This window comes from Pyrgilauda ruficollis, unplaced genomic scaffold, assembly GCF_017590135.1.
Source record: "Pyrgilauda ruficollis isolate IOZ18807 unplaced genomic scaffold, ASM1759013v1 scaffold122, whole genome shotgun sequence".
Lineage (NCBI taxonomy): Eukaryota > Metazoa > Chordata > Aves > Passeriformes > Passeridae > Pyrgilauda > Pyrgilauda ruficollis.
Genome location: NW_024510544.1, coordinates 327,133 through 352,300, shown reverse-complemented (window position 1 = coordinate 352,300; position 25,168 = coordinate 327,133). Strand labels below are relative to the sequence as shown.

Here is a 25,168-nt window from a genome sequence, read left to right as displayed (position 1 = left end):
CTGTGCACACCCACCCAGAGCAGGCCCAGCTCCTGTGGGAGGCCAGGATGGACTGGCCCTTGGAGCAGGGAGCTGAGCACCCTGCTGGTGACCAAGGGAGGAAACCAGGACATGGGGGAGATCAGAGAGACACACTCTTTGTTCATTTCTCCAGAGCAAAGAGGCAAGATATGCCTCTCATGCCTAATCTGGCACATGCAGGACAGAGGATGGGAATTGTGAGGGCATGCTCAGGGGCCCCAGGGCTGTCCCCACTCTCCCCAGGGACAGGCACCCCTCCTCACTCACCCCTGGATGCAGAGAGCCAGCACAATTCCATCGTGACCCTCCAGGGTCTTTTGGCACTTGTATGTGGTACAGGTGTCCCACACCTAACAGAGAGCACAAGGCAGAGGCTGGAGCCTGGGCAGGATTCAGCACCCAGAGGAGGAAACAGGCTGCCTGTCCCCTGGGCACTGCCCGTCCCCTGGGCACTGCCAGTCCCCTGGGCACTGCCTGCCAGCCCTGGGCCCTTGGCTAGCAGAGGGAATGCACTGCAGAGGGTCAGGCTGAAGCTAACACAGCCAGCAGCTGCTGCAGCTCTGCTCCCTCAGCCCAGACCTGCACAACACCCTGAGACAAAGGAGCAGCTCTCAGGCTCCTGCTGGAGCAGTTCCCACCCCATCCCAGGGCTCCAGTGGCACAGCACAGCTCCCCCTGCCACTGCACAGGCTTTTCCCTGAGCACACACTGCTCTCTCAAGAGGAATGTGGTGCCCAGAGCAGAGCAGGGGAGAAATCTGCTTTCCTTCCCTAATCTACAGCAATATCCATTTCCTTCCACGTGGCTCTACAGCCAAGGAAACTAAAGCAAAGCTCTGCTCCTGGCAGGGTTAGCTGTGGCAGCCCTTGGGGGTCCCCAGCCTGGCCAGCAGCCACCAGCAGCCACCACGGTGACACTGGGAAGGGCTGCTGAGGCTGCACAGGGCAGTGCTGTCAGTCTGAGTTACTGAAAACAGGACAAAGAAAAACAAACATGCCATAAAACAGGGAAAGGACACATTGGATCAGGGACAAATGTTTTGTTCTAAGATGACTTTTTATAACAAAGGAACATAAAATCAGAAGCTGAAATAGTCCTGAATACCCCAAATGCCACATAAAGCAAAACCAGCAGCTGCAGGAATGAGATTCTAATCAGGGCCTTGCAAAGATCTCTGCTTGTCTCAATTTCACTAGCACATAATGTTTCCTTGCAGAGAACTTTGTCCAACTATAATCATAAAGAATCATTTGATTCTTTGGAGGAAACTTTAGGAAGCAACACCCACCCACCCCACAAATGAACTCAGCTTCTGTTCCACGTGCAAATGCAGAAGGTGCATGGAAGAGGGAAGCTCTTACCTTAATGGTTTTGTCTGAGGAGCCACTGAAGAGCAAGTCTCCTATGGAGTACACACACAAACACCACACGGGGCCCTGGTGGCCCACAAAGGTCCCCTTGCACTTGAAGATCTGCTGAGGATCGTAGGCTGCAGAAAGGAGAGCCAGGTGAGGGAGGGAGGGCAGTGCTCTGCTGTGCACAGCTGTGACAGCAGCCAGGGGGATCCCTGGGCTCCCCACACCCAGCCCCAGGCAAGGGGGTACTCACATCCAAGGATGCCCATGTTGAGCCGAGCATTGATGTGGGAGAGCTCATCCTGAAAAACACAACAAGCTGTGTGAGCTGTGCAGCCATCCAGGCCAGCCTGCCCTGGACATGGCCTTGGACTGTCCCCTCCACTGCTACAACCCCTCTTGTCCTCTTGACTCCCACAGGGCCCTTCCTCAGTGGCCAACTCATCCTCTGACCAGAGGTCTCTGCTCTACTCTGTGACTGCCACATCCCTCTGTCACCTCCCTCCAGAGACCACAGGACTCTGCCAGCACCTCAGAGCTGCACTAAACTCTCAGTATTCAGAGAGGCCCAGAAATACCTCTCAGAATACACTGTCCTCACTCTGCAATTCACCAGACTGCATGGATCTGCTTGGATCTGTTTATCTCCCTGCTCTCTGCAGGCAGGGAGGAGAGGACAATGCTCCTGTAAAAGGCCCAGGCTTTGGAGCAGAAGGCTCTCCCCAAAGCCTCCTCCACTGCAGGAGAAGCCCAGCCAGGGGCAGAGCCAGGTAACTGCAGGTCCTCACGTTCAGCATGGAGGCGTCCCTGCGGAATTCCATCAGGTCCTCGCTCAGCTTGCTCTGGTTCTCATCCAGCACATCTGTGAGAGAGGGACAGGCCCACAGTCACTGCAGAGCCACTGGGGGCATCCCAGGGAACAGGCAGAGGGCACCCACTGCCCCCCAACCCCGAAACACACTGCTGCCATCAGCAGGGAGAGCAACCCTGCAATGCACCACCCAGGAGCTGCCCTGTCCCTCCAGCTCTGACACAGAGCTCGTCTGGTGCACACCCACCAAACTTCAGCTCCAGGTTCTTCTCCAGCTGGTCGATTTTCTCAGAGAGTTTTCCCAGCATGGAGCGCAGGAAGGCGATCTCCTGGTCCTTCTGGGCCATGGCCACCTGCATCTCGTGGAAGCGATCGTCCGTCTGCTGCAGGAACTCCTTCAGCCCCTCGAACTTGCACGTCTCCAGGTGGGTCTCATAGGTGTCCTGGTTTCCTATGAACGCACACCTGAGGGGAAGGCAGATGCTGGCTGGAGCAGGGCTCACCTGGAGACTCCTTGCTCAGCTGTCTCCTCAGGGGAGCTCCAAGGTCTGTGTGGGGCCCCAGCTGTCCTGCTCCTCCTGCCAGCAGCAGGGATTCTGTGGCCGTGATCCTTCAAAGGGGGGACTTGATCATTGTGGAGGTCCTTTCTAATTTTAATGATTCTTTGATCCTGCTGGGAGAGGCAACTGCAGGACAAGAGTAGGCCAAGCAGCTCCCATTCTTCCGACCAGGGCACTGGCCCCAAACTGGACTGTCTGTCTGGGAAGTTGCAAGGAAAAGCAGATCTTGGGCAGGAGACAGAGGGTGGTGTCAGTTTGTTGTGTTCACCAGGAGCCATCAAAACCAGTGGAAAAAGCTGCAGCTGACCTCAGCAGATGCTGCCTTGGGCCTGCAGCATGGCACAGCCAGGGCTGCTCTTGCTCCGCCTCTGCCAAGACATGGCTTAGGACCATGGAATCATAGAATTGTTGGGGTTGGAAAAGGTCTCCAAGACCACTGAGTCCACTTGCTCCCCCAAGGCCACCACTAACCCACATCCCCACGTGCCACACCTACGTGGCATTTAAATCCCTCAGGGATGGGGACTCCACCACTGCCCTGTGCCAGTGCTGCAAGAACTCTCTGTGAACCCTCTTGCTGCAACAGTAAACCCAAGCAGGGGCTGCCCTGGGGCTCGGGTGACAGGGAACCCTCTGAGGTGGATCAGCACTTCCCTTGCCTGGGACAAGGTTTGGTTGGCAAGACACAGCCATGGTGCTCAAATTACTCTTGTCCTCACCCCCTCTCTTCATGCTCTGACTCTCCTCCAGCTCTTCTGCCTGTACACTCACCCTCCTCACCGTGACCTGTCTGTTCCCACCCCGAGGCTCTGGGGCTGCCTCCTGCAACCCCTGCAACCTCAGCTCAGACTCAGGCCAATGCACAGCACTGGGGAGAGCTGCTCAGAGCCTCGGGGCCACCCCAAGGCTGCAGCAGCCAAAAAGCAGCTCAGTAATGAGCTCGGTGCAGTTCCCCACCCAAAAGCATCGGCTCCTTACCCGTATTTGGAGTGGGGACACTTGATGTGCTCACACTCCTTCAGGTGAGCCTCCAGGTTCATTTTGAGGAGGGGAGGGCAGCTGGGGTTGTTGGGGCAGCGCACAGGCCTGTAATCACAGCTGCTCTCATGATCCCTGGCCAGGGGAGAAGCAAAGGCAGGGAAAATCAGCAATGAGCAAAAATTATTTGGAACAACACAGACCATCAGGAGAGGAGCAAACCAGCCCTGTGAGGTTGTCAGATGATCCAAAGCCTCCTGCTCTGAGACTGCAATTCCAGCTTTAAATTCTCATTTGGCCAGACAATTGAGAGTAATAACAGGCCACATATTCACAGGGCACATCTATTTCTGCAGCTGATGGGCTGAGCCTTCAGGCAGCCATTAACAAGAGGCAATGGACAGGGAAAACAGGGAATGCATTCAGGATGGGGAGGGAGGTAGATTTGGAATTCACAGGATATAACGAAGATAATTCCTCTTACAAAAAGAATCCCAAGTCCTCTACTTAACCTCGGCCACGGAGTTTCATCCCAGATGTGAGGAGGCCGCTCTCACAATGCACCCCCTGTCCCAGTGCTGGCACTCAGGGAGCAGCAAACAGCACCCTCCCCCTGACACCAGCCCTGAGCTGTCCCCTGAAGCCACCCTGCCATCCCCCTGGCACAGCCAAACACAGGAGCTGCACGTCCCCGAGCCGCAGGGCAGCTCGGGCAGGCCAGGCTGGCAGGGCCCTTTCCCTGGGGAGGATCCCTGGAAGGAGCACTCACTTCCTGGCACTCAGCTTGATGGTGAAGGGGCAGCCCCGGGGGTCCACCTCGAAGGCGGTGGGCTTGCTGCTGGCGGCGGGCCGGCAGCCGTACTTGCAGTGGATGAACAGCTCCCCGATCTGCTCGGCCACCGCGATGTTGTTCACCACCACCGTCAGCTTGGCGTTGTCCACGGGGCACTTCTCTGCCAGGGAGGGAAGGATGGCACGGTCAGTGAGGGCTGAGAGAGGGCACCAGCGTTTCCCAGAGTCCCTGCGTGGAAATTGTGGTTTTGTGCCTTCCCCGGTCAGGTGAGCCAACTCCTGGGTGAGTGGCCATGGAAAGAGCCAGGAATATTCACCCAAGGTTTGCCAGCCATCATCTTTGGTTCGTCTTGGGGTGTGGAAAAGTTACAGTTTATGTTAATCCATAAGGATTGGAGGGAGCTGCCAGTGAAAGAAGCCCACAGATTCAGACTGCCTTGTGCTGGCTGAAGGGGGAGTGTTCACAGGCAGAGAGCACAAGTCACCAGACGCCCCAGCCACAATCTGCTCCTCATCCAGGGCTGGGCTCTGCTCCTGCTGCCAGAAACCACTGAAACCCAGAATCCTTTCAGTTGGAAAACACCTCCAAGATCATTGAGACCAAGCCTTGGGCCGATCACCACCTCATCAACTGAGCTCTGCCACATCCAGCTGTTTATGGAACACTCCAGGCATGGGGATTGCAATTGCAAAGCCTCTTGCTACAGATCTGTAGGCTGGAGTTGATATAGCAGAGCACGGTGAGGGGATTAACATGCAAAGCAGAGGGACCTCTTGCATGTGGAACACAAAAATCTTAAGGCAGAAAGAGCTGCTGCTTTGCAGGACTCCCCAGGGAGCCTCCTCAGGGCTCGCTGTTCTGGTAATGCCAATGGCTTGGCTCTGTGCTGAACAACAGCTTGCCAAGAGGGGCACAAGCTTGTGCCAAAAAAAGTCTTTTTTTTTTGCAGCCAAAGTCCAACCCAAGCAGGAGCTGGTTAGCCCAGGCCAGCAGCCAGGGGCTTGGGCTCTCCCAGGGTTCTGGAAGAGCTGAGTGGGCTAAAGCAGCTCAGTGGGGCTCAGTCAGGGGCCAGAGCCTGGCACTGAGGGGATGGGGAAAAGGGGTTGATGCCAAACGTGGGTCCTGCTTCTTTATCCAGGCAGCCACAGAAAGCTTTCAGTTTGAAATCAGTGGGTCAGCTCTGGGCGAGACATGTATTATCCTGGGATTATCCACTGCATTTTCCAGGATCTGAGAACATCCTGTGCCCAGCCCTGCTGCAGTGCCCATGCTCCAGAGTGCACCACTGGCCCCCAGCCCCTCACTGCTGCAGTGGCACGCCTGACTGACAGCTTGTTTTAAGCCCTTTGGACATTTTTTCTGCAGGTTTCTCATTAGGTGAAAGCAAATCAACCAGGAAATAACAGTGTTTTGGCTGCATCACACAAGAACAGCTCTGTACTCACCAGATGTTAAGGCACATCTCCTGCAAAACGTGTGCTGTGGAGACAGAGAGGAACAGCAGCGTCAGCGTAAAACGAGAGCGGGCAAACGATTCCCTGTGGCTACCCATGGGAAAGGTGGGAGACACCAAAGCCTGTGCCTCAGGAGCCTCAGCAGCTGTTCTGCCTGTTTTAGCTCAGCAGCACAGGGCAAACCCCAGCTGCTTGCTCAGGCAGCTCAGGGTGAAGCACAGATCCTGAACACACTCTTTGGAGCTTTGACCTTCTCTCCGTTCATGACAGTGGTGCAAGCCAAAGCCAGGGGCATGTTCTGCCACACTCTGATATTCATGGGATCACAGAATTCTGGAATGGTTTGGGCTGGAAGGGATCTTGGAGATCATCAAGTCCCAGTTCCCTGCCATGGGCAAGGACACCTTCCACCAGACCAAGGCTCAGAGCTCCATCCAGCCTGCTCTTGAACACATCCAAGTCTTTCCTACCCTCCACATCTGCACAGGGTTTCTCTACTTCACCCTCCAAGTCTTTCCTACCCTCCACATCTGCACAGGGTTTCTCTGCTTCACCCTCCACTGCAGCCCACATCATCTCTCTCATTCCCCTGAGAAGCCCTTGGGGGAAAAGGAAGCCTGGCCTCTCCCTGTCCTTGCCCAGTCAGCCCACCACATCCATCCCTCTGGAGCCCTCTCAAGGCAGCAGAAGCTGCCCTGTCCTGCTGCCAGGCAGATGGAATGGCTGCTTTGTAAGCCCATTAAATGCTCTGTAAATTTGAGCACTTTAAATAGCTCCCCTCTCCGTTCTGACAGTTTAACTTGACGAAGTAGCAAACACAGTCTAACACACTAATGAACACAAAGGCTGCAGCATTTCACTGGTCCTGATCCTGCCCCGTGCACTCCCTGGAGCCTCCTCAGCCACGTTCCCTGGCCCTGGAGCCAGCTCCTGGCAGGGCTGTAGTCCCCCTCTGGAGCTGTTATCTGCTGCCCTGCTCCCATGGCCTTTTCCTGCCCGGCACAGCTGCACCGAGCTCCCTCCAGAGCTGCCAGAGCAGGACTGCAGATGAAGCCAGGCTGCTTCCTGCAGTGGCCTTTTTTTCCACATTAACCAGTAAATCTCAGTGTCTCTATGCAGAGCTGCTTACTGGAATGGTGCAGCCAAACTGCAGCAGCTTCCAGCACTTTGGGGGAATAGCACCCTCACTGCAATAAACAATCCTGAGCTCTGCTGCTGTGGCTACAGCCCCATGCTGGTGATCAGATCACGTCAGAAGCATTAGAGCCATCTCAAAGCCATCCTTCTTCACAAGTAGCACAGGAATAATATACAGCTTCTATTACATCCCAGGAAAATGGAATCCAGAAGAATATTCATAACACCCCTGCCTTTCATTTGAGGATCTCAAATCCCTTTGCAAGCATTAACTAAATGAAGCTTCAAGCCATTCTTGTTTTATAAGCAACTCTTCCTTCACAACTGAAGCACAGCCATTCCTGGGGTGCCCAGAGCTCCTGCAGAGCCCTTCAGGAGGAGTTTTTGACCTCATGGAAGCCACAGGAAGGAGACTGAACATGGCCAGGATGGGGTGGCTGACAGCACAGCTCTCCTGGGAAAAGCCATCCCACTTTAAGCAAGCCCTAGTTTTGCTTGACAGTCCCCAGGGAGGGACAGAGGGGACAGTCCAGGTTTGACTGCGGCTCACACGGGATATTTGGGAGAGCCATGCCTTACCCCACAGGTTGTGATGACGGGATCCTTAAAGACACTGCAGCACAGCTGGCAGCACAGCTTCACGGAGGGCTGCTCTGCAAACACCAGGGGCTCCTGCAGGGCACACACAGGGACACACACAGCGTGGATTAGTCCAAACCAAGAGCCTGCAGCTCTGCAGAAGGAATAACACAATCCCTCCGTGCTGAGCCTCGGGGAGCCTGGGGCACACTGAGGGTTTTATTTAATCAATGTGAAATTCTGTCTGGATCTGCTGAGTTCCAGTAGGGAAAGAATGAACTTGGGAATGGCTGGAGATCCTCAGCTCGTCACAAACTGGGGGCCAACAGCATCGGGCAGGATCAGCACCTGACAGCAAACTGCACAGACCAACTTCTTTGCCAGTGATTGTCACCAGAACTGCATGAGCTGCACTGGCTGGGACTTTCTCCTTGGTTGGCCTGAGCACAGAGTTGTCAAAATTGTACTAAGCCTGAGCTTAAGAGCAATTTTAAAGCAGCCTGCACTCTTGTGTTTTTGAAGTATTCTGAAGGAAGGGCTCCTTCACTCCTCAGGAAGCACAAACAACATTGTTTCTGCTGCAATGGGCCCATCTCTCCAGTTTTGTTTACCAGCCAGCACAGGGCTCCAAGCACGTCCGCCCGGAGCACCTCGGCTCTCCATGCTCACATTTCAGAGCATTTCCAATCCATCTCTGCAGTTCCCTCTGTCTTTTCATCCTGTGCTGCTCTCAGAAATGCAAACAAGGCCCCCTGGGTTCCCAAATCCGAAACAAACTCTTATCCCAGATTAGTGGCAGAACGCCGCCTGACCTTTTATTCATCCAGTTTGGGGTTGGTTACTGGGTCACAAGCTAAGCTCAGTTTAAAAGTATCCTCCCCCAGCATGCAGACAATTCCTTGCACCCTCCTGGGGCTTACAATCAAGTCAGTGGGGTGCCACACAGCCCTGAATGGGGATGGGCTTCCAAATCCATGGGGAATTGTATTTTTTTTGCTGCCTGGGGCCAGACCACCAGCCTGAGCCTCGCAACCCGCCCTGCTCTGCTGCAGGGCCAGGGAATCAAGCAGGACTTTGCATAGACTTACAGTTTTTCTGAGAAGCAGAAAAGCCTCACCATTGTCCTCGCTTTCCAGTCAGGGAAATGGTACACGAGGAAGCAAAGTCAGTGGTGGAAACAAAGTTAAAAGCAGGAGCCTGATCCAGGCACTGCACAAAATCTGCCCCTGCGAGCTCTGTGTACTCACAACAGCCCACTAAGCTACTCTTTTGACACTGAGCTTCCTAATCCTGCTCCTTCAGGCAATCCCAAATACCTACTGGCTCCTCCTCTTCCTCATGGAGTGAGAACGTGGAGCGCAAGGACATGTTGGACTCGGAGTGCAAGGAGCGGACGGAGATAGCGGAGTCGGAGCGGCGCGGGGTGCTGATGGGAGGCTGCGGACACAGAGCAGCTCTGGTCAGTGCAAATCATTCCCAAGCTCCGGGCAGAGCCTGCAGGTTCAGTTTTCCCCCTCCACAACACTCAGCTGCTCCACTCCCGGCTGCACTGAGCGGCCCTGCTGCTGTGTGCCCTTCCCTGCACCGTGCCCAGAGACAGGAATCACTCGGGTTTAACTCCCTAAGCCCGGCTGACATCGGAATTGCAGCACATCACCTTCTCCAAGGTGCATTCCCTGCACACTTACCGTGCACACCCGCCAAGCAACGGTCTGCAAGAATTAATCCTTCATGGAAAGCTCTGTAAATCTCCCCCAGAGACTGCTCCAGCTCCTGCAATGTCTGTAATCTCTGCAGCAGCACTTGTTGTTGCACTCACTATCTAACTTCTGCCAAATTTCTTTGCGTAAGTGTGGAGACTTCCTTCTATTGAATTCTCTGTGAGCCCGGCTCTGCCGCTTCCTGCTCGGGAGGGGAGAGCGGAGCGGACACCGCGCGCCAATCCAGAGAGATCCTCTGCCATGGCAGCCTGGGGATTGGCTTTGAGGGAGTGCTGCTGCTGGAATACCAACCAGCAGCACGTAGCCAAGGTGCCACTCGGTGTCAAAGCACCACTGGAGGCTGCAGACCGTGGGAGACTGGATCTGAGGATCCAGTGCAGCTGGGAGCGCAGCCACTGTGGGGTTACTCTGGGAGGGATGCTGCTGGTGGACTGGAAAAGGTGCAGAGAGGAGGAATAAAGCTCTTCAATGAGCAGAATGCATGCTTGGACATGGAAGAACGAAGCCAGAAGCTTCAGACACTTCAGAAGAGGCATGATGGATGAGCATGTGCACGTGTCACACGCTCCAAGGCTCGGCTGCAGCCTCTGTCAGTCCCTAGCCCTGAGGAGCGTTGGCTGGAAGGAGTTCTGGAGATCCCTGGCTGCCCACTGGAAAAGGGACTCTCCCTGGCCCTGGCCCAGCCAAGGCACTGCCCAGAGTTCTGGAGATCCCTGACTGCCCACTGGAAAAGGGAATCTCCCTGGCCCAGCCAAGGCACTGCCCAGGGAACAGGGAAAGCTGCAGGCACCAGACTCTGCTGAGCTCCTGCCCTGCACCTTGTGGGAAAAAACACTTTTCCTTGTGTTCCATGTGAGCCCTGGGAGCTGCATTCTGTGTGCCTGCCCTGGGTGAAAGTGGGTGACAGCAGAGCCAGGGCCAGACAAAGGCAATGCAGGAGGGCAGTGGGGCCAGCAGGAAATTCAGCAATGAAAGCTGCAAGATGAGGCTCAGAGGCTGCTGCCCTCCCCAGAGACAAAGCACATTGCAGTCCCAGTGCAGCCTGGCTGGGCTGCAGGAGAGCAGACCAGGATCCTGCTGGTTCCTCACGCTGCTCTGCTGCCTCATTTTTATGATCCCGGGCTCCAAGGAACTCAGAAATGCTGAGAAGCCAAAGCATAAATGTCTTTCCTTTAAAGACAGCATATTTATTGGCTAAATACATAAACCTTAAGGAGGAATGGTTATAATGAGGTAAATCCATTTTATGTGTATCCATTCATTTTATTATTTTCCTCCACTAGTAGCAGAAATTATTAAAATAACCAGAATGACTGTGCACACTTCCCACTCTGGAGGTGACAGGGCAGCAAAGGCAGGCTCTGCAGGGAGGCAGGTTTGTCACCAGCAACATCCAGAGAGGATCACCAACAGAGAAGGGGACTGCAGGCAGGGGTGTGAGACACAGAAGGTTTGTGTAGGACTCTGGGCTCAGCTCCCTGTGTCCTGGTTTGGATAATGCTGGTGTTAACTGCACAGCAGAGAAGGGGATGGGCTGAGAAGGATCCTCACTCCCCCTGGGCTGGGGGGATAACACAGAATGGCAGAGGGTGTGCTGGCAGTTCCAGACCCTCTGGGTATCTGCAGCCTTGGTTTTGCCAAGCAAACAAGGATAAAACTCAAGAGACTTCATTTCTGCACTAAACATCAAACACACCTTCAAAGAGCCCAAGGATGGAGCACTCAAACACCTGATGGAAGATGGAGAGTTTTCACCTGTGGCTCAGAGGTGAAGCTCCCTGTAGACAACAGACTTTGGACAGGCAGGCAGCCTCCATCCATGACATCCAATTGTTGCAGTATTCAGCTGCAATCTCCAGCTGCAGCTCCCACCACCTCAGCGACAGGAGCAGCCTCCAGGTGGAGGCTCCAGCACAGCCCTGGTTCCAGCTCCATGCAGGCACAGCAAGGTGGGAACCTGTGGCACTGTGTCCAGGCAGGAGGACAGCAGCCACTCAGCAATCCCTGCCCTGCACACAGAGCACACTGCTCTGCTTCTGCTCCATCAACAGCAGCTTTACAAGGAAAGAAAAAGGGGCAGTGGAGGTCACAGGAGGGCTCTGACTTGTCTCCAGCTGTCTCTCTGATGGCTGAGAAGCCCTTGGCAGCTTCTAGAGGAGGGAAAACTCAGTGATGAGGAAGGGAAATCCCAGATTATTTCTTGACAAAGCAAATGAAGCTTCCTAAGAGGGTTAGTGAGTCTGCCTGGAGCAGCAGGCAGAGCAGGACAGAGGCGGTTCTGGTTTGTCAGCACCTCACGCTGCTTCCTGAACCACTCATTAATCCTCTCACTATTTTTGCTAAAGAATATTTAACACTCCAGGGAAAGTGGGCTGAGACTGTCCAAGAGGACTGAAGCTGGCTCCCAGCAGAGATCTCCCCCACTCTTGGCTGCACACCCCAGTTCGTGCCAGTGGGGTTTTCAAAGGAATCAGGCAGTTTCTTTATCAGACCTGGCTAAATGAAATATTCACAGCATTCCCTCCTCTGGAAAAATCCTCCCCTCTGCCCTGTGAGAACTGCCCAGCTTGTGAAAAGGGCACTGTGAGCCCAGCACTCAGCCCAGAGGTCTGTGCTGACAGCCAGGGGTGGCCTGAGCTCTGCCCAGCTCGTGGGGTCAGTGGTGGGCTGGAGAGCTGCTCTTGCCAAGGACACCAGGCAAATTTTCAAAGGACTTGTTAGAAAAAAAGACCAACAACAAACAAAACCCCCACGGGCTCACATAAAACACAGCAAGATCTCTGAGCAACAGAAGGAACTTTATAGGATGCTGACAATAAAATTCTTTGCAATCTGGTGTCAAATTTATTTTAAGAAGTGCTGCAGCTCCACACTGCTGCTGACCCCAGTCTCTAACTCCAGCAGCAATGATCCATTTATGCCTGGCTTGGAAATTGGGTCTTGTAACCTGACTAAGTCTACAAATACTTAATTTGAAGTTTGTTACTAACATGTTTAGATCTGAACAGAGCTTGTGATTGTGAGAAGTGGCTGGAGCACCAGGGACAGGAGAAGGTCCAGCCTTGGACCACCCTTTCATCAAGGTTTGCTTTGCTGTTGCTGCTGTTTATTTAATTGATTTAGCTAATTTAATTTCTCGTCAAGCAGCTAACCCTGAAGACTGCTGAATCACTAAATTCCTCAAAAAGAACTTAGAAGTGAGTGAGAAAAGTGGATACAAAACTGGGAACTGCTTCACCACGAAGACACTGGGAGACACAGGAATGGTTTGTGTGGGAAGCCCAGCACAGCCTGCAGTGTCCAATATCCCAATCTGCAGGTCTCAAACCCGCTCCCTGTGGTCAGAGGCCCCATCTGGAGGTGGGAACAGGAATGGATTCTATGGCCATAACTGCAGAGCCAGCTGGGATCCATCCAACACGGAGAGTGCCTGGCCCCAGTCACAGCCCAGACATCCTGGCAGGGGCTGTTTCTCCCGAGCTCCTGCTCTCCCAGGAGCCAGGTACTCCCTCACAAGGAGGCTCTGGGGTTTGTAGTTCCCAGGCTTTGGACCCACACAGCAATCTCAAGCAGTGTGGAAAGCAGCAGCAGCTCCAGCCTAAAGCCCCAGGTGAGAGTGAGCTGCTTCCCCACGGCACCAGCAATGCTGAGGCTGCTCCTGCCTCTGGGGCACACGTTACATAGAGAATGATGAGGGAGGCAGAGGAGTCCACAGGAGCTCCAGACACCTCTCATTTCACCTCTGATCTGCTAAGCCAGTCAGCAGGGTGCTGACAACACCTACCATGCCATCATCCTCGTCCCGAGGGGAGTAGGTGAGGGTGCTGGAGGAGGACGGGGTCCGACGGTGCTGCTTGAAAGTATTGGTCCCGTCAGCTTTACAGGGAATTAAACAAGAAAAACAAGCATTTAGGCTCCTCAGAAACATTGCCAAGCTGTGAGCCAGCCTCTGTAGCTGTAAGTGTTCCTTAGAAAAGGAAAAGGCTAGGGATTCTCCAATGCTGGCTCATGACTGGATGTATCAGCACAGGCAGAACAACCCTGATCCCTGAGAGCTTGCCCAGAAAAGAGCACAGGTAATATCCTGTCAGAGCCACAGCTTAAAAACACTATTAAAAGGAAATGTTATACTCCCATGTATCTCAGTCACCAATAAAAATTGCCTGGATCCAGGGAGGTCTGGATATCCCTGAGGCACAGGGGAGCCATGCTAAATTAAATATGAAATATTTGTATAGAGATCATGTAACTGACTCTTATACGTATAAAAGTCTGAATGTAAATATTTGGGAGTCCAAAACCATCCAGAGTCCAGGACAAATGTAATCCAAACATTTTTCTTGGGCAGATGTTTATATCCTTATCAAAATCAGTGTCAAGTCTTTTTGTTTCTATTAAAGGAAGGATGTTTGTATCCCAAAATGAAACCAGGCCTCTTCCTACATTCCCCCCACGTGCCAGAGCTCAGGCTCTCCTCACCTGCTGAGCTTTGAGGAACAAGGCACAGGAATTGTAAATGAGCAGGGACACTTGCATCCCCTCCTGTCTGAGCTAAAAATGGCCACGGGGCTTTACCAAAGCTCCAGAGTGACTCACAGTCAGGCACAGAGGGAAAATGGAAATTTTCAGCATTGGTGATGATTGTCACAGAGATCAATAAGATTTGGTGCTGAGCTCAGCATCAAACCCTGTTGTACAACTCTGTTTTCAGCAAAGGCTTCCCAGTGGTACTGCTCAGTCTGCCTGAGGAGAGAAAATTCCTGTGCCTGCTCATTTCCATCCTGTCAGGACACTTGGGCTGCATAACACCAAACCCAGCCCCCCAACACCTGGTTAATGACCAGAGAGATTCTCCCAACAGCTTTATGATCTGTAAAAGGACAACAACCACCCTGGGATCACACACAGTACACATGAAATACCCACCCTTTGTGATGGTGGTCACAGCAGAGAAGGCTGGTCCAAAAGTAGTTTCCATTCTTGTCTGAAATGTTGAAAAAACAAATGTCAGGGCATTTAAAGCCTCCAGACTTTGCCTGAGCTGGTGAAATGCTGCATACGCATTCCCAGCTTTTCTCTGTGAGTAGTGAGATTTTAAGTGGCAGGAAAAGAGCCTGTTTCAAAAGAAAGGATGAGAGCAGAGGAAGCAGCCTGTCCCTGCCCGTGCCAGCAGCAGTGCCTTACCCCGTTAGTGTTCTCAGAAGTAGTGATGTTTGTTGTGCCACTGGAGAAACGATTGTAGCGAGCGTTCTTGGCTGAGCTCATAATCTAGGCCAGCATCTGTTAGTCATGGGAAGCTTGCTCTGTGGGAGAAGGAGGACACAAAGGGAGTTAGGCTCCTTGTGGGTATTTCCCTGGGCTCAGAGAACACTCTCCTGCAGCACAAAGCCCAAGTGTTTACCTAAAGTCACATAAACCTGCATTTTCAGAAGCAAGAGGCGAGGGCAAAGTCAGATTCCTTCAAATTGTTCCTGGGTGAGTGTTCAGCATTTTTAAAATATATTATTATCTTTTAATAAGAGCCTCATTTCTCTCCCTCCACTGCTTCATTAGGCTCAAGTTTGCAAAGTCAAGAACTCCACAACAGTAATCTGCAGAAACACATGGAATTTGCTTTCTTGAACCTCTGCTGAAACCTGATACTGCTTCAGGGCACAATTATGCTGCTGTCCCAGCAAATCTGACAAGATGCTCCCAGTCTCCTTCAGAGCCAGGACACCCTCAGGAAGGAGCTGCAGCTCCTCTGCCATCACACACAGGTGCTCCTGGCTCAGGCAGGAGTTTTCCTCAGAGAGGACAAAGCTCAGCCTGGCACTGGGGAGGTGAAGTGTCTCAGGGGGTTCTAGCAGTTGGTTTTCTCTTATTTGGGAGTGACAAGTCCTAAATCTCCAAGCTTTTTATAAAAACAGCACTGTGATTTCTCCATTTTACAGAAAGGGAAACTGAGGCTCAGAGAGAGACAGGATCCCAGCACACAGCTGGGATTTGTGCAGGGATTCCCCCTCCCTGGAGAGCCCTGGCACACAGGGCTGGGCACATCCTGCACACACATTTTGAGCACTGCAAAGGTGACTCTGGGGCTGTCCTCGGCCACGGCTCTGCTCAGGGCCTGACACAGCATCCCAGTGCTCCTGCAGCTCTGGGTCCAACAGCTGGCAGGCAGCCAGGAGCAGCAGAATCCTGAGCAGGGGATTGCTGCTCAGGTCTCAACTCTCAGAAACAACTATGGTCAAAAATTATTAAAAAAGAAAAAAAATCCAAATAAAAACCAAACAGAAACTGTGAAACCAAACCCAAAACCATCTGAAAACCAGGGATCTGGATAATGTTTTCCACACACGTGACAGCACTGTCCTGGCTGCTTGCAAATGCCAGATCCCTGAGGAGATGCTGAGCACAGAGGCTGGAGCTGTCTCAAAAGCAGCAGGAATGAAGCAGAGTTGTGCTGCAGCATCAGGGAGACCTGCAGAGTTTAAAGCTGGGCTCCAGCAAGCCACAGGTTTGGCTTTGGCCACTGGATCCTTTTATTCCTGTCTGTGCCTCTGAGGGCACAGAGAGCAGAGGGAGGTGGGAGTGGGCAGACCAAGGGTTTGGGCCACTGGCCCCAGGAGATCTGAGCCCCACTGACTCAGCCTCTCTCCCTCTGGCAGCCTTGGATGAGCCACTGGAGCCCTCGGCTTCCTCCCAGCAAAAATTCCCCCCTTCTGCACAAGCCTGAAAATTCCCCTCTTCAGCTACAAAGGCTGAAGATGAGAGGTCTCCAGCTGGGGTCTCCAGATGATGCAGTGCTCATAAATTAAGCAAAGCAAGTACTTCCATGAGCAATGGCACAAACTGCTGCATTTCCTGGGATTTCCCATCTCAAGGCTGTATTATGTCCAGTAACATGTATATCCCTAAAATTCCCCTCTCTACAGGTTCCCTACATCTAGCAGTACACCTGGGCTCACCACTCTCCTCTGGAAAAGGGATTCAGCACTCTGCTCCTCCCATAATTGGCTGGAAATAGAGAAATATTCAAATATCCAGGGATATGAATCCATGCAACACCTACCCACACACCCTTTATCCTGCACTGCTCAAAGGCAGGAGCAGGGATCTGCTCCCACTTCATCAGCACTGTCAGTTAAGGGTAAGGGAACCCTCCATATCAAATATTCCTCTTGGGGTTCAGGGCAAGGAGTCATTCCCAGATGGAAAGAGAGAAAAGCCACCCTGATGGGGGATCGTGGGCTGTCTGGAGACTCAGGCACAGCTTCATTCCCTCTCATTTCCAGGGTATGTATCACCTTCAGATGGAACAGATGGAGCCTCAAGCAACGGGAAACACTCAGAGACAGGGAAAACAAAAATGGAGATAAACTGACAGTGTGAGGAGCTCTGTGGTACCATTAAAGGCTGCATCAGATGTGCCACAAGCAGTGACTGCAGCCACTCAAGTCACTGCAATGACCCTTCAATCCCTGCCTAGAACCTCCAAGAAATCCAAAGTGGGGAAGGGAATGTGGAATTCAGGGATTTCCCACTCACTGCTGACAAGCTTGGCCTGTGCCTGCAGCCTGGCTGAGCGAGGTACCTGCAGCAGCAGCAGCAGGGAGCCTGGTGTCTGCTCCGAGCAGAGACCAGAGGAATGTCAGCAATGGAAAAAATGTCCAGCAGAATATCAGCCAGGCTGCACAACCCCAGCAAGATGTGACTGCTGCCAAACCTCTGCACCCAGCACAGACAGCAGCATTTCAGCAGAGCACATGCCTCTCCAGAGCACTGTCTGACAAGCTCCTCACACCTTCCTTTCCATCTGAGAACCTTTTCCAAATGATATCAAAGAATTTAAAAGGAGGCAAAAAGAGCTGATGGTGTCACAGTAATACCAACTTCCTACAGCACTTGCAAAAGTCTCTCCCAGATCTCTGCATCTTTGCTTGGCACCTGAGCCCTGCCAGCTACACTGTGCTGTGCCCCCAGGCTGGAGGGTGAGTGTCCCTCTGGGGTGGCTGCTGCTGGGAACCCAGCCTGTGATCCACATCCTCCTTGCCTGCACTTAATTTTTTTAATGTGCAACATCACTGTTTTTTACAGTAAACAAAGGGAGGGGGGGAATCTCCCCTGGAAAAAGGAAGCTGTGGGGACCCAATATTCAGTAAATCCCACAGGTGATCATAACCAGATGTGAGGGGGGGCAGGGATAGGTTTCAGCATTTGCACATCACAGGGATCAACTCAAGGCTTTTGAGACTCAGTGAGAAGAAAAGCCTCAAAATCCTACTTTAGTAATTCAGGCAAGAAAAAACCCAACAAACAGCAGCTGCAGAGGGGAGCAGTGCTCCTCTCCCACTGCTGAGGGGAGGTCAGGCACAGACCTGCACCTCAGAGCTGGGAGGAGAAGCAGCACCAGTGGCCTGGCTAATTCCCCCTCTCTGCCCCCTGAAGCTCTCTCTGAGGTTATTCACCCCCAAGGAAATGCTGGGCTGGCAAACTGCCCCAGAGCAGGAGTGCCTGTGGGAGAGGCAGGCACGGGTTACCCTGCTCTGCCTGACTGAACTTCCTCATCTCACTTGGGTGTTTATGGCGTAAGACACGAGCTCCTGTTCCTCTTACAACACAAGGGTTACACATCCTTCAGTGCTGGCACACCCCCAGGGAAACACTCCCACAAAGCACCCACAGCTCCCTGGGCCAAGGGCACCCACGCAGGTGCCAGGGGCACAGGGTGGTTGGGGGGTAATTAACCACTCTGTGACCAGCTGGGTGCACCTCGGCAGGGTGACGAGGGCTGGCAGCATCTGCTCTGACCTGTACAGCACGGGGTGTGAGAATGCAGAGCTGCAGCACAGCCTGAGACAGGCACCTCCCAAGGACACCTCAAGGGGGACACCTCTCCCTGGACACCTGTCAAGGGACACCTCTTGGGGGACACTTCTCCACGGACACCTCTCCGGGGACACCTCTCCAGGGACACTTCTCCACGGACACCTCTCCGGGGACACCTGTCAAGGGACACTTCTCCGGGGACACCTCTCCGGGGACACTGCTCCATGGACACCTCTCCAGGGACACCTCTCCAGGGACCCTTCTCCAGGGACACCTCTCCATGGACACCTCTCCGGGGACATCTCTTAGATGCCCAGACAAGAGGCAGGCAGGGGAGCCCACTGGTCACTGCTCAGCCCAGGGAAGGCCAGCCCAGGGCTGCCAGCCCCCCAGCCTGCTCCAGCCCCCGGGTGAAGGTGGGCAATAAAAGCCAGCAGTGACATCACCACGCCTGCAGGTGACACTCAGCTCTGCCCAGCAGGCAATACCAGCTGGTGAAGAGCTTATGAAAAACCCCACAAAACTAAGGAGACAAAGAGCCAAAATGTAAAGCACCTGACCCAGCAGGACATTTCTTACACTCTTTAGATGTCAGTCGGTGCAGGAGGGACACAAAACACCAACAGAAGCTCAGCCTTACTGACAGGACGTGGCACCTCCACCCGATGAATCTGTGGAACACTCTTTTTACTGTTTGTAAGTTTTTCTTATAACTCACACCAGCTTTTCTGAGTGTCTTACAGTGAGACCATAATTGTACTGAGCCGTCATCAATAAAAATAAAAGGGATATTTTTAATTGCTGCTACTTTTACCAACGCTTGCACTGACTGCAGGACTGAGAGAGAACATTCAACAGCTGTTTGAACACTGCCATGCCTTTGAACAAATGGAGTTCAGAAGGGAAAAGCATTTCATATGGTGCTTTTCCTAAGGGATAATGAAGCCTTGGGATAGAAGAATATTTGCAATACTTCATGTTAAAACGTGAAGCTCTAGCTTTCAGATGTTCCCATAGCTGGATCAAAAGTGATTGCTGTGGTGAAATGAAGCACCTCAATTTTCCCAGAAAAATAAAATTAAATTAGAAGTCAGAACAGAGGCCAATATTCAGTGCTGTTCCATGACACAAAAGCTACATTTGAAGTTTCATTTCCATTTCAGGTAACCAGCGAGGATCCACCTACAACACCATTTTTGTTATGCAGCCCAGCTCTGACCCTGCAACCCAAATTGTCCTGTGTGGGCTCAGCAGCTCCTCAGCCACTGCTGGGCAGGAACAGGCACATCCACAGCTCTGCCACACAAGCACCTTAATCAAAAGGTGCTTTAAAAGTTGGCCTGCCACTGCACAGCTGCGTGCTGTGCCTCTCACAGCTTGTGCTCCTCCACATCCTCCCTCAAAGAACAGACCCCTTCCGAGAACATCACACTGCTAAATTGTGGATTTGGTTAAGGGAAAAGAATAAAACCCCAGCCAAGCCCTGAAACCAACAACGTCCTCCCCCTCCGAGGCAAAAATCTCAGTGCTGCTGCAGTTCCTGTGGAGGGAACGGCCAGCTCTGTGCAAGGCAGACCCTGATGGAAGATACCACACTTGAGAGGCTGACAAGAGTCAGCCTCACCACTCACACCAGCACTGGTGCTCCTCAGACCTTCTGACAGAGAACAAGTGGCTGTCAAGACCCCACGGGGCCCTGTGGGCTGGCTCTGCTCTGCTCTTGGTCTCCCTGCTGCAAATCTGACAGAGAGAGGGGCTTGCAAACCCCTGAAGACATGGCAGGGCAGCAGCAAAGACTGGGGGACGGAGAGATTTGGCCTCTGTTCTTCCAAGGAAGCCAGAGCAACGTTTGTCTCACCTGGACTCTGCTCTCCTGGAGTCCAAAGCAATCAAAGCTCCTCTCTCCTTTATTCCCCAATTCCTGTGCCATGGCTGAGGCCTTTTCCAGCTGCTTTGATTTATGGTTGGCAGCACTACATCCTCTGAAAGCTGTAACCACCCCACCACACTATGGGACTCTTCCAGATTAAAGTCACAGCAAACCTGAGCCCATAGCCATGACTCAAAAAGCACAAAGTAGCACTTCCACCCCCTGTTCCCCCCAACATCCTCCAAAGCTTTGACACCTCGTGACACACACGCTTCTCTGCCCTCTGGATGCAGCTAGAACACTTCAAAGATCCAGCTGAAATGCATCATCTCCTTCAGGAAAAAAAAATCCAGCAAATTGCAGTCACCTGCTCTTTTTCTGTACAGCTCCCCTGGGCTTTGCCACTGAGAACAGCAGGAGGCACCTGTAGACACCAACACTCAGCCATCAAATTGGTGATCCTGGGAGAAACAGCACCAAATCCTTGATTCCGAAAGAAATCAGGGGATGTGGACACTTCCACCATGGCAAATCTACTGACAGCTTTGAGACAGAAGCACCACTCAGTGTCCCAAACACAGCCCCAAACACCACAGACTAAACCCTGCCCCAGGGTGACTCCGAATTCCAGGGGACCTCTCCTCAAGCTTGGCTCCTGTGCTCACAGCTCTGCCCAAGGAACATCGAGGATTTCCCACTCCTGAAACACCAGACCAACCTCAGGGCACACTCGCTGGGTTGCTGCAATCAAGCACTCCACGCCCTCGCAAAGGTCACTCCGAAGGATCATAAAATCAGTGTGACACAGCTGCAGCTGCTGGACGGGCCACAGGTACCCCCTCCAAAGGGCTGCAGGACTCCAGGTACCTCCTGCTCCCCAGGGAGGGATGCAAACAGCTCCTCCCTCACTGCTGCAGGGGAGCAGCTTCCCGGGAATGCTGCCTGACACCCGGCACCCGGAGCAAACTCTTCTCCTTGGGGCAAACTCACCCTTGGCCATCCCGGAGCGGCAGAGCCCGGCAAGATGCCACCAGCATGCCCAGTTCCTGAGCTGGGACAGGCTCCTGGTCAGCCCAAGTGCCTCTTCCGCTACGTGTGTGCTGTGTGGATGGCTCCCCAGTGATGCAAACACAAAGGCATGCGGAGCAGTGGGCGATATGGAAATGCAGCTGGAAAATCCCACAGCTCAGCCAATCTCCACGCTGCCTCCCAGCCTTGCCCCGGCTGCTCCGGGTTCAGTTCAGTGCAGGAAAAACAAGGATTTATTCCCCTGGTTGGGGAAAGAGCAGGAGACAGAACAGTTCTTTGCTGGTTTTAAGGGGAGTTTGAGTTTCCTCATCATCTTTTATAGTTCCCAAACTATTGAGAATTCTGCATAACAAACAGCAACGTGCTCTCTGCCTGGAGAGACAATCCAACCCAAGAACAGCCACAAAAGGCAGAGCTGGGGAGCAGGACTCACCCCAAACACAGACACTGCTGGTGGTGGGGACTTCCACTGCCAGGACACGCTCCCAGAGCTGAGGCTGTCCCAGGAGCAGGCAGTGCCCTGCTCCAGCCCAGGACAGCTCGTTTAGAGGTGGCTCTGCAGCTCCAAGCTGTGCTCAAGGCAGAGCAGGAGCAGCCTGAATGGGTAATTTGGGGTGCTGCTGCCTTGGTTTCCTGGGGAACTTGCTGAGCTCAAAGAGGGGTGACACGTACCCCTGTGAGCAACCAGCTGCCTCCCTCCTTGTCCCAGCTGTCCCTACACCCCCTGACCCAGGCCAGGGGCACAGGGACATGCTGGTGTGTGCCCCACCATGCCCATGGGACAGCAAAGGGAATAAAAACCGGGAGGGAAGAGTTCCAACAGACTGAGCACAGCCACGTAACCCGAGTGCTGGAAGCCAGGAAGGATTTTCTCTCCAGTGCACTGCTCCTGGCACACCTGGGATAACCCGTGAGAAAGGCACAGGCACGCTCCAGGAAATGTCACAGCCAGGGCCAGCAGGGCTTGGAAGGTCCCTGGGAACAGGGGAAGCTCTGCCCTCGGGGTGACCCATGGCTGAACCCCACTGAGGCTGCAAAGTGCCCAGGAGCACCCCCAGGGGCAGGGCAGAGCTGGCAGCAGCACACGGTGCTCTGCAAGCTGCCAGAGCCTGCAGGGCTCCCCGAGGCTCCAGCAGCACCTCGGGATCGTGGAGCCCCGGGAAGGGAAGGGCTGACTTTGGGCAGGGGACACAAACCTCCATGGGGTGCTCACACATGGCTCTGGGCCACCAGGGGCTGTGCTGCACAGGAGGGCTCACCCTGGGATCCCCCAGGTCAGGGAACCCCCAGGTCAGGGAACCAAACCACCCCAAAACCGTGGATTGGGGTTTCTTCCCTTCCTTGAGCCCAGTGAATATGAAATGCCCTGTGTGAGTGTCAGCAGTGAAGGTACCAGCATCCCCTGCCTGGAAACATCACTGTGGCTCAGGTTTCCTATTTCCACAGGGTAAAACATCCCCTCCCTCAGGCAGTGCCACCTGCACACACACCAAAAACCAGCACTGGAGCTCCTGGGTGGCTTCAGCCTGTCCCTGCCCTGCTCCAGACAGGGGACCTGGGGCCTGGAGGGAATCCAGCACACTGCAGGCAGCACCTGCTCCTGCAGCTTCCTGCATCATTTGAGGAATTTCCCTTGCCACGGGAGGTGCAGGTTGGACACCAGGAGGAATTTCTTCATGGAAGGGGTTGTCAGGAATTGGAAGGGGCTCCCAGGGAGGTTTGGAGTCCCCATCCCTGAAGGTGTCCAAGGAATGGCTGGATGTGGCACTCAGAGCTCTGGGCTGGGATCAGGCACAGGCTGCACTCAGTGGTCTTGGAGGTATTTTCCAACCTGAAAAATTCTGGGATTCTGAGATCTCACAGTACTTTCACTCATCAAGGGCGTTCTGGAACCATCCTTCACCCCCAAACCCTCTCCTGCAAGCCCCACCACCCTCGCTGTGCCTGGAAGCTGCCAAACACTCGAGGCCAAAACGCTGCAGCTGTTTAAGAGGAACCCGACCGCTCAGCACAGCCTGGAAACACATCCCTGGGGGGAAAACACCCAGGGAGGCAAAATCACACTGCTGGGACCGAAACAAAGGCACAGCAACGCTGCCAAAGCGCAGGAAACAACTGCTGGGTGACAGCTCTAAACACAGCTGTGCCCTGGCAGGGACAGCAGCCGGGAGCTGGGGCGTTGTGGACACGCCGAGCGCAGCTCCTGGAGCTCTCGCAGCCCTGTGGCTGCCCCTGACCCCAGCAGAGCCCGAAGGGAAGCGAACCCAAGGGGAATCCTCCCGCTGCCTCCCCAGCACAGCGGCTCAGCCTGCTCCGGGCCACGGCGGCTGCAGCGGCAGGGACGGAGCCGCAGAGCTCGCCTGAAATGAGGGGAGAAGGGCAGAGCCCGCGGCTCACGGCTCACGGCCCCGGTGCGAGCGGCACGTGTGCTGCGGCAGCCCGACCCCGGCACCCCGCGTCTGAAACGAGGTTCCTGCGAGGGCAGGGAAGGGCCAGCAGCAAGCCGCGCTGCGCTCGGACGGGAACGGAGCGGAAATCGCCAAAGCGGAGCGGAAAACGCCAAAACGGAGCGGAAAACGCCAAAGCCGAGCGGAGACTGCGATGAGACCCAGCGAACACACCGGGAGGGCAGCGGCGGAGCCGGGCGGGCTTCACCGCGGACGGAACAGCGCCGACGGTGCTCGAGCTGCCCTGAGCGCCCCAGCAGCGCCGCTGGCACCCCCACACACAGCGGGCGCTGGGCACGGGGCGGCCCCGGAGCCTCCGCCGGCACCTCCCGGCCAGCGGCCCGGCGCCCCCGGCCCGGCCCCTCCCCTCACGGAGCCGCCCGGCGCGGCCCGCCCGGCTCCCCGCGGCCCGCCCGTACCTCCCAGCGGCGGCGGCGGCCGCAGCGCCGGTGCCCGGTCCCGGCACATCGCGCCCGGGCCTGCTCCCCCCTGCCGTCCGGCCCGGAAGAGCGGCGCCCAGCGCTCCTCGGGACTTGTAGTCCCGTGCGCAGCTTCCTGCCCGCGCCGCCGAGAGGCCGGGACTACAACTCCCAGCACCCCCCGCGGACAGTCACTCCATGCTACAACCACTGTTGTTACTGGTTCTGCCCGGCCTCCTGCAGTGACCAATCAGAAAGCGGCATCTGCCGCCTCGGGCCACGCTGCGCTGCGCGTCGCCATTGGCAGGGAGGAAAACGGCGACCAATCAGCGCTGGGGGAGGCGGGGCGGTGGTCACGCCAACCGCTGGCGATTGGCTATACCCAGCGCAGCCTGACCAATAGCGGCGTCGCAGTGGCCATAAAAGACGTAGCGTGGGGCACGTGCGTTCTTTCCAGCCTGAGGTGCGGGACGGGCCGGGTGGTCGTGAGGGAGGGAGCGGGGCCGGTAACGGGGATATTACCGAGGGCGGGCCGGTGATGATCCACATTTACCTTTCTGACACCTCGTCTGAGGGCGGCGGGCGGCCGCAGCCCCTGCTGAGCAGCCACGGCTGAGGCCCGCGGTGCCCGCGGCCCGGCTGGGCGGGCGGGCGGGCTCCTCCCCTCACGCGCTGCTTCTCCCCTCAGGGCTCGGCGGGAAGCGGCGGTGGCGGCGTCCCGGAGCCCCGAGCCCGATCCTCGGCAGTCCCCGGCGTTGTGGGCTGGTAAAAGGCGGTGTTCCCTGTTCTGGGGTTTGCGGTAAGTGGGGCTGAGCCCCGTGGGGAAATGCTCCTGCTCTACGACGATGCGGCTCTTAAAACATAAAAGAAGCAGCTGCAAAATGGGCTGGAGGAAAGAATTCACCGACTTTTACTCTCCCTTATAGGTTAGTGCAAGGTGAATATCCTGGCGAGGTGGTGGGTGCAGTAGTGTGAGTAAGTGAAGGGATTTGCACTCTTAACTCTAGTGCTGCAGTGTGTAGATGGAGAATTTAAATCTTTCTTCTGTTTAGCTCCGTGGAAGATAACAAGCTACTCCATCTCTCAAGACCAGCCTTAGTTGTGATGCTTTAATGTTGTTTTTCTACTTCAGCTTCTATATAAAGCAAATTTTGTAGTTTACAGGTGAATAAAAGTTTTGAAA

At 54.5% G+C, this 25,168-nt stretch overlaps 1 protein-coding gene and 1 non-coding gene across 4 annotated transcripts in view; one reads left to right on the top strand and one right to left on the bottom strand.

Moving 5' to 3' along the window:
• Positions 1 to 24,122, bottom strand: part of TRAF7 (TNF receptor associated factor 7) — a 28,094-nt gene extending 3,972 nt beyond the window's left edge. The window contains exons 1-14 of one of the 3 annotated variants that reach the window (XM_041490355.1): positions 23,986 to 24,122; positions 14,594 to 14,712; positions 14,336 to 14,393; positions 13,194 to 13,285; positions 9,009 to 9,125; positions 7,689 to 7,781; positions 5,964 to 5,997; positions 4,495 to 4,678; positions 3,726 to 3,860; positions 2,435 to 2,652; positions 2,165 to 2,238; positions 1,630 to 1,678; positions 1,383 to 1,510; positions 289 to 371 (exon numbers count right to left, since the gene is read on the bottom strand). In XM_041490355.1, the coding sequence (XP_041346289.1) occupies positions 289 to 371; positions 1,383 to 1,510; positions 1,630 to 1,678; positions 2,165 to 2,238; positions 2,435 to 2,652; positions 3,726 to 3,860; positions 4,495 to 4,678; positions 5,964 to 5,997; positions 7,689 to 7,781; positions 9,009 to 9,125; positions 13,194 to 13,285; positions 14,336 to 14,393; positions 14,594 to 14,674 (1,346 nt within the window). In that variant the 5' untranslated portion in view covers positions 14,675 to 14,712; positions 23,986 to 24,122. Of the gene's footprint in view, positions 1 to 288; positions 372 to 1,382; positions 1,511 to 1,629; positions 1,679 to 2,164; positions 2,239 to 2,434; positions 2,653 to 3,725; positions 3,861 to 4,494; positions 4,679 to 5,963; positions 5,998 to 7,688; positions 7,782 to 9,008; positions 9,126 to 9,376; positions 9,918 to 13,193; positions 13,286 to 14,335; positions 14,394 to 14,593; positions 14,713 to 23,985 lie in introns of those variants that run through there. The other 2 variants (XM_041490356.1, XM_041490357.1) reach the window with 2 other exon arrangements.
• A 393-nt stretch (positions 24,123 to 24,515) lies between these two features.
• On the top strand, positions 24,516 to 24,606 carry LOC121365874. Its single transcript, XR_005957099.1, has one exon. It is a non-coding gene; the product is annotated as a small nucleolar RNA SNORD60 (small nucleolar RNA).
• The last annotated feature ends 562 nt before the right edge of the window (positions 24,607 to 25,168 follow it).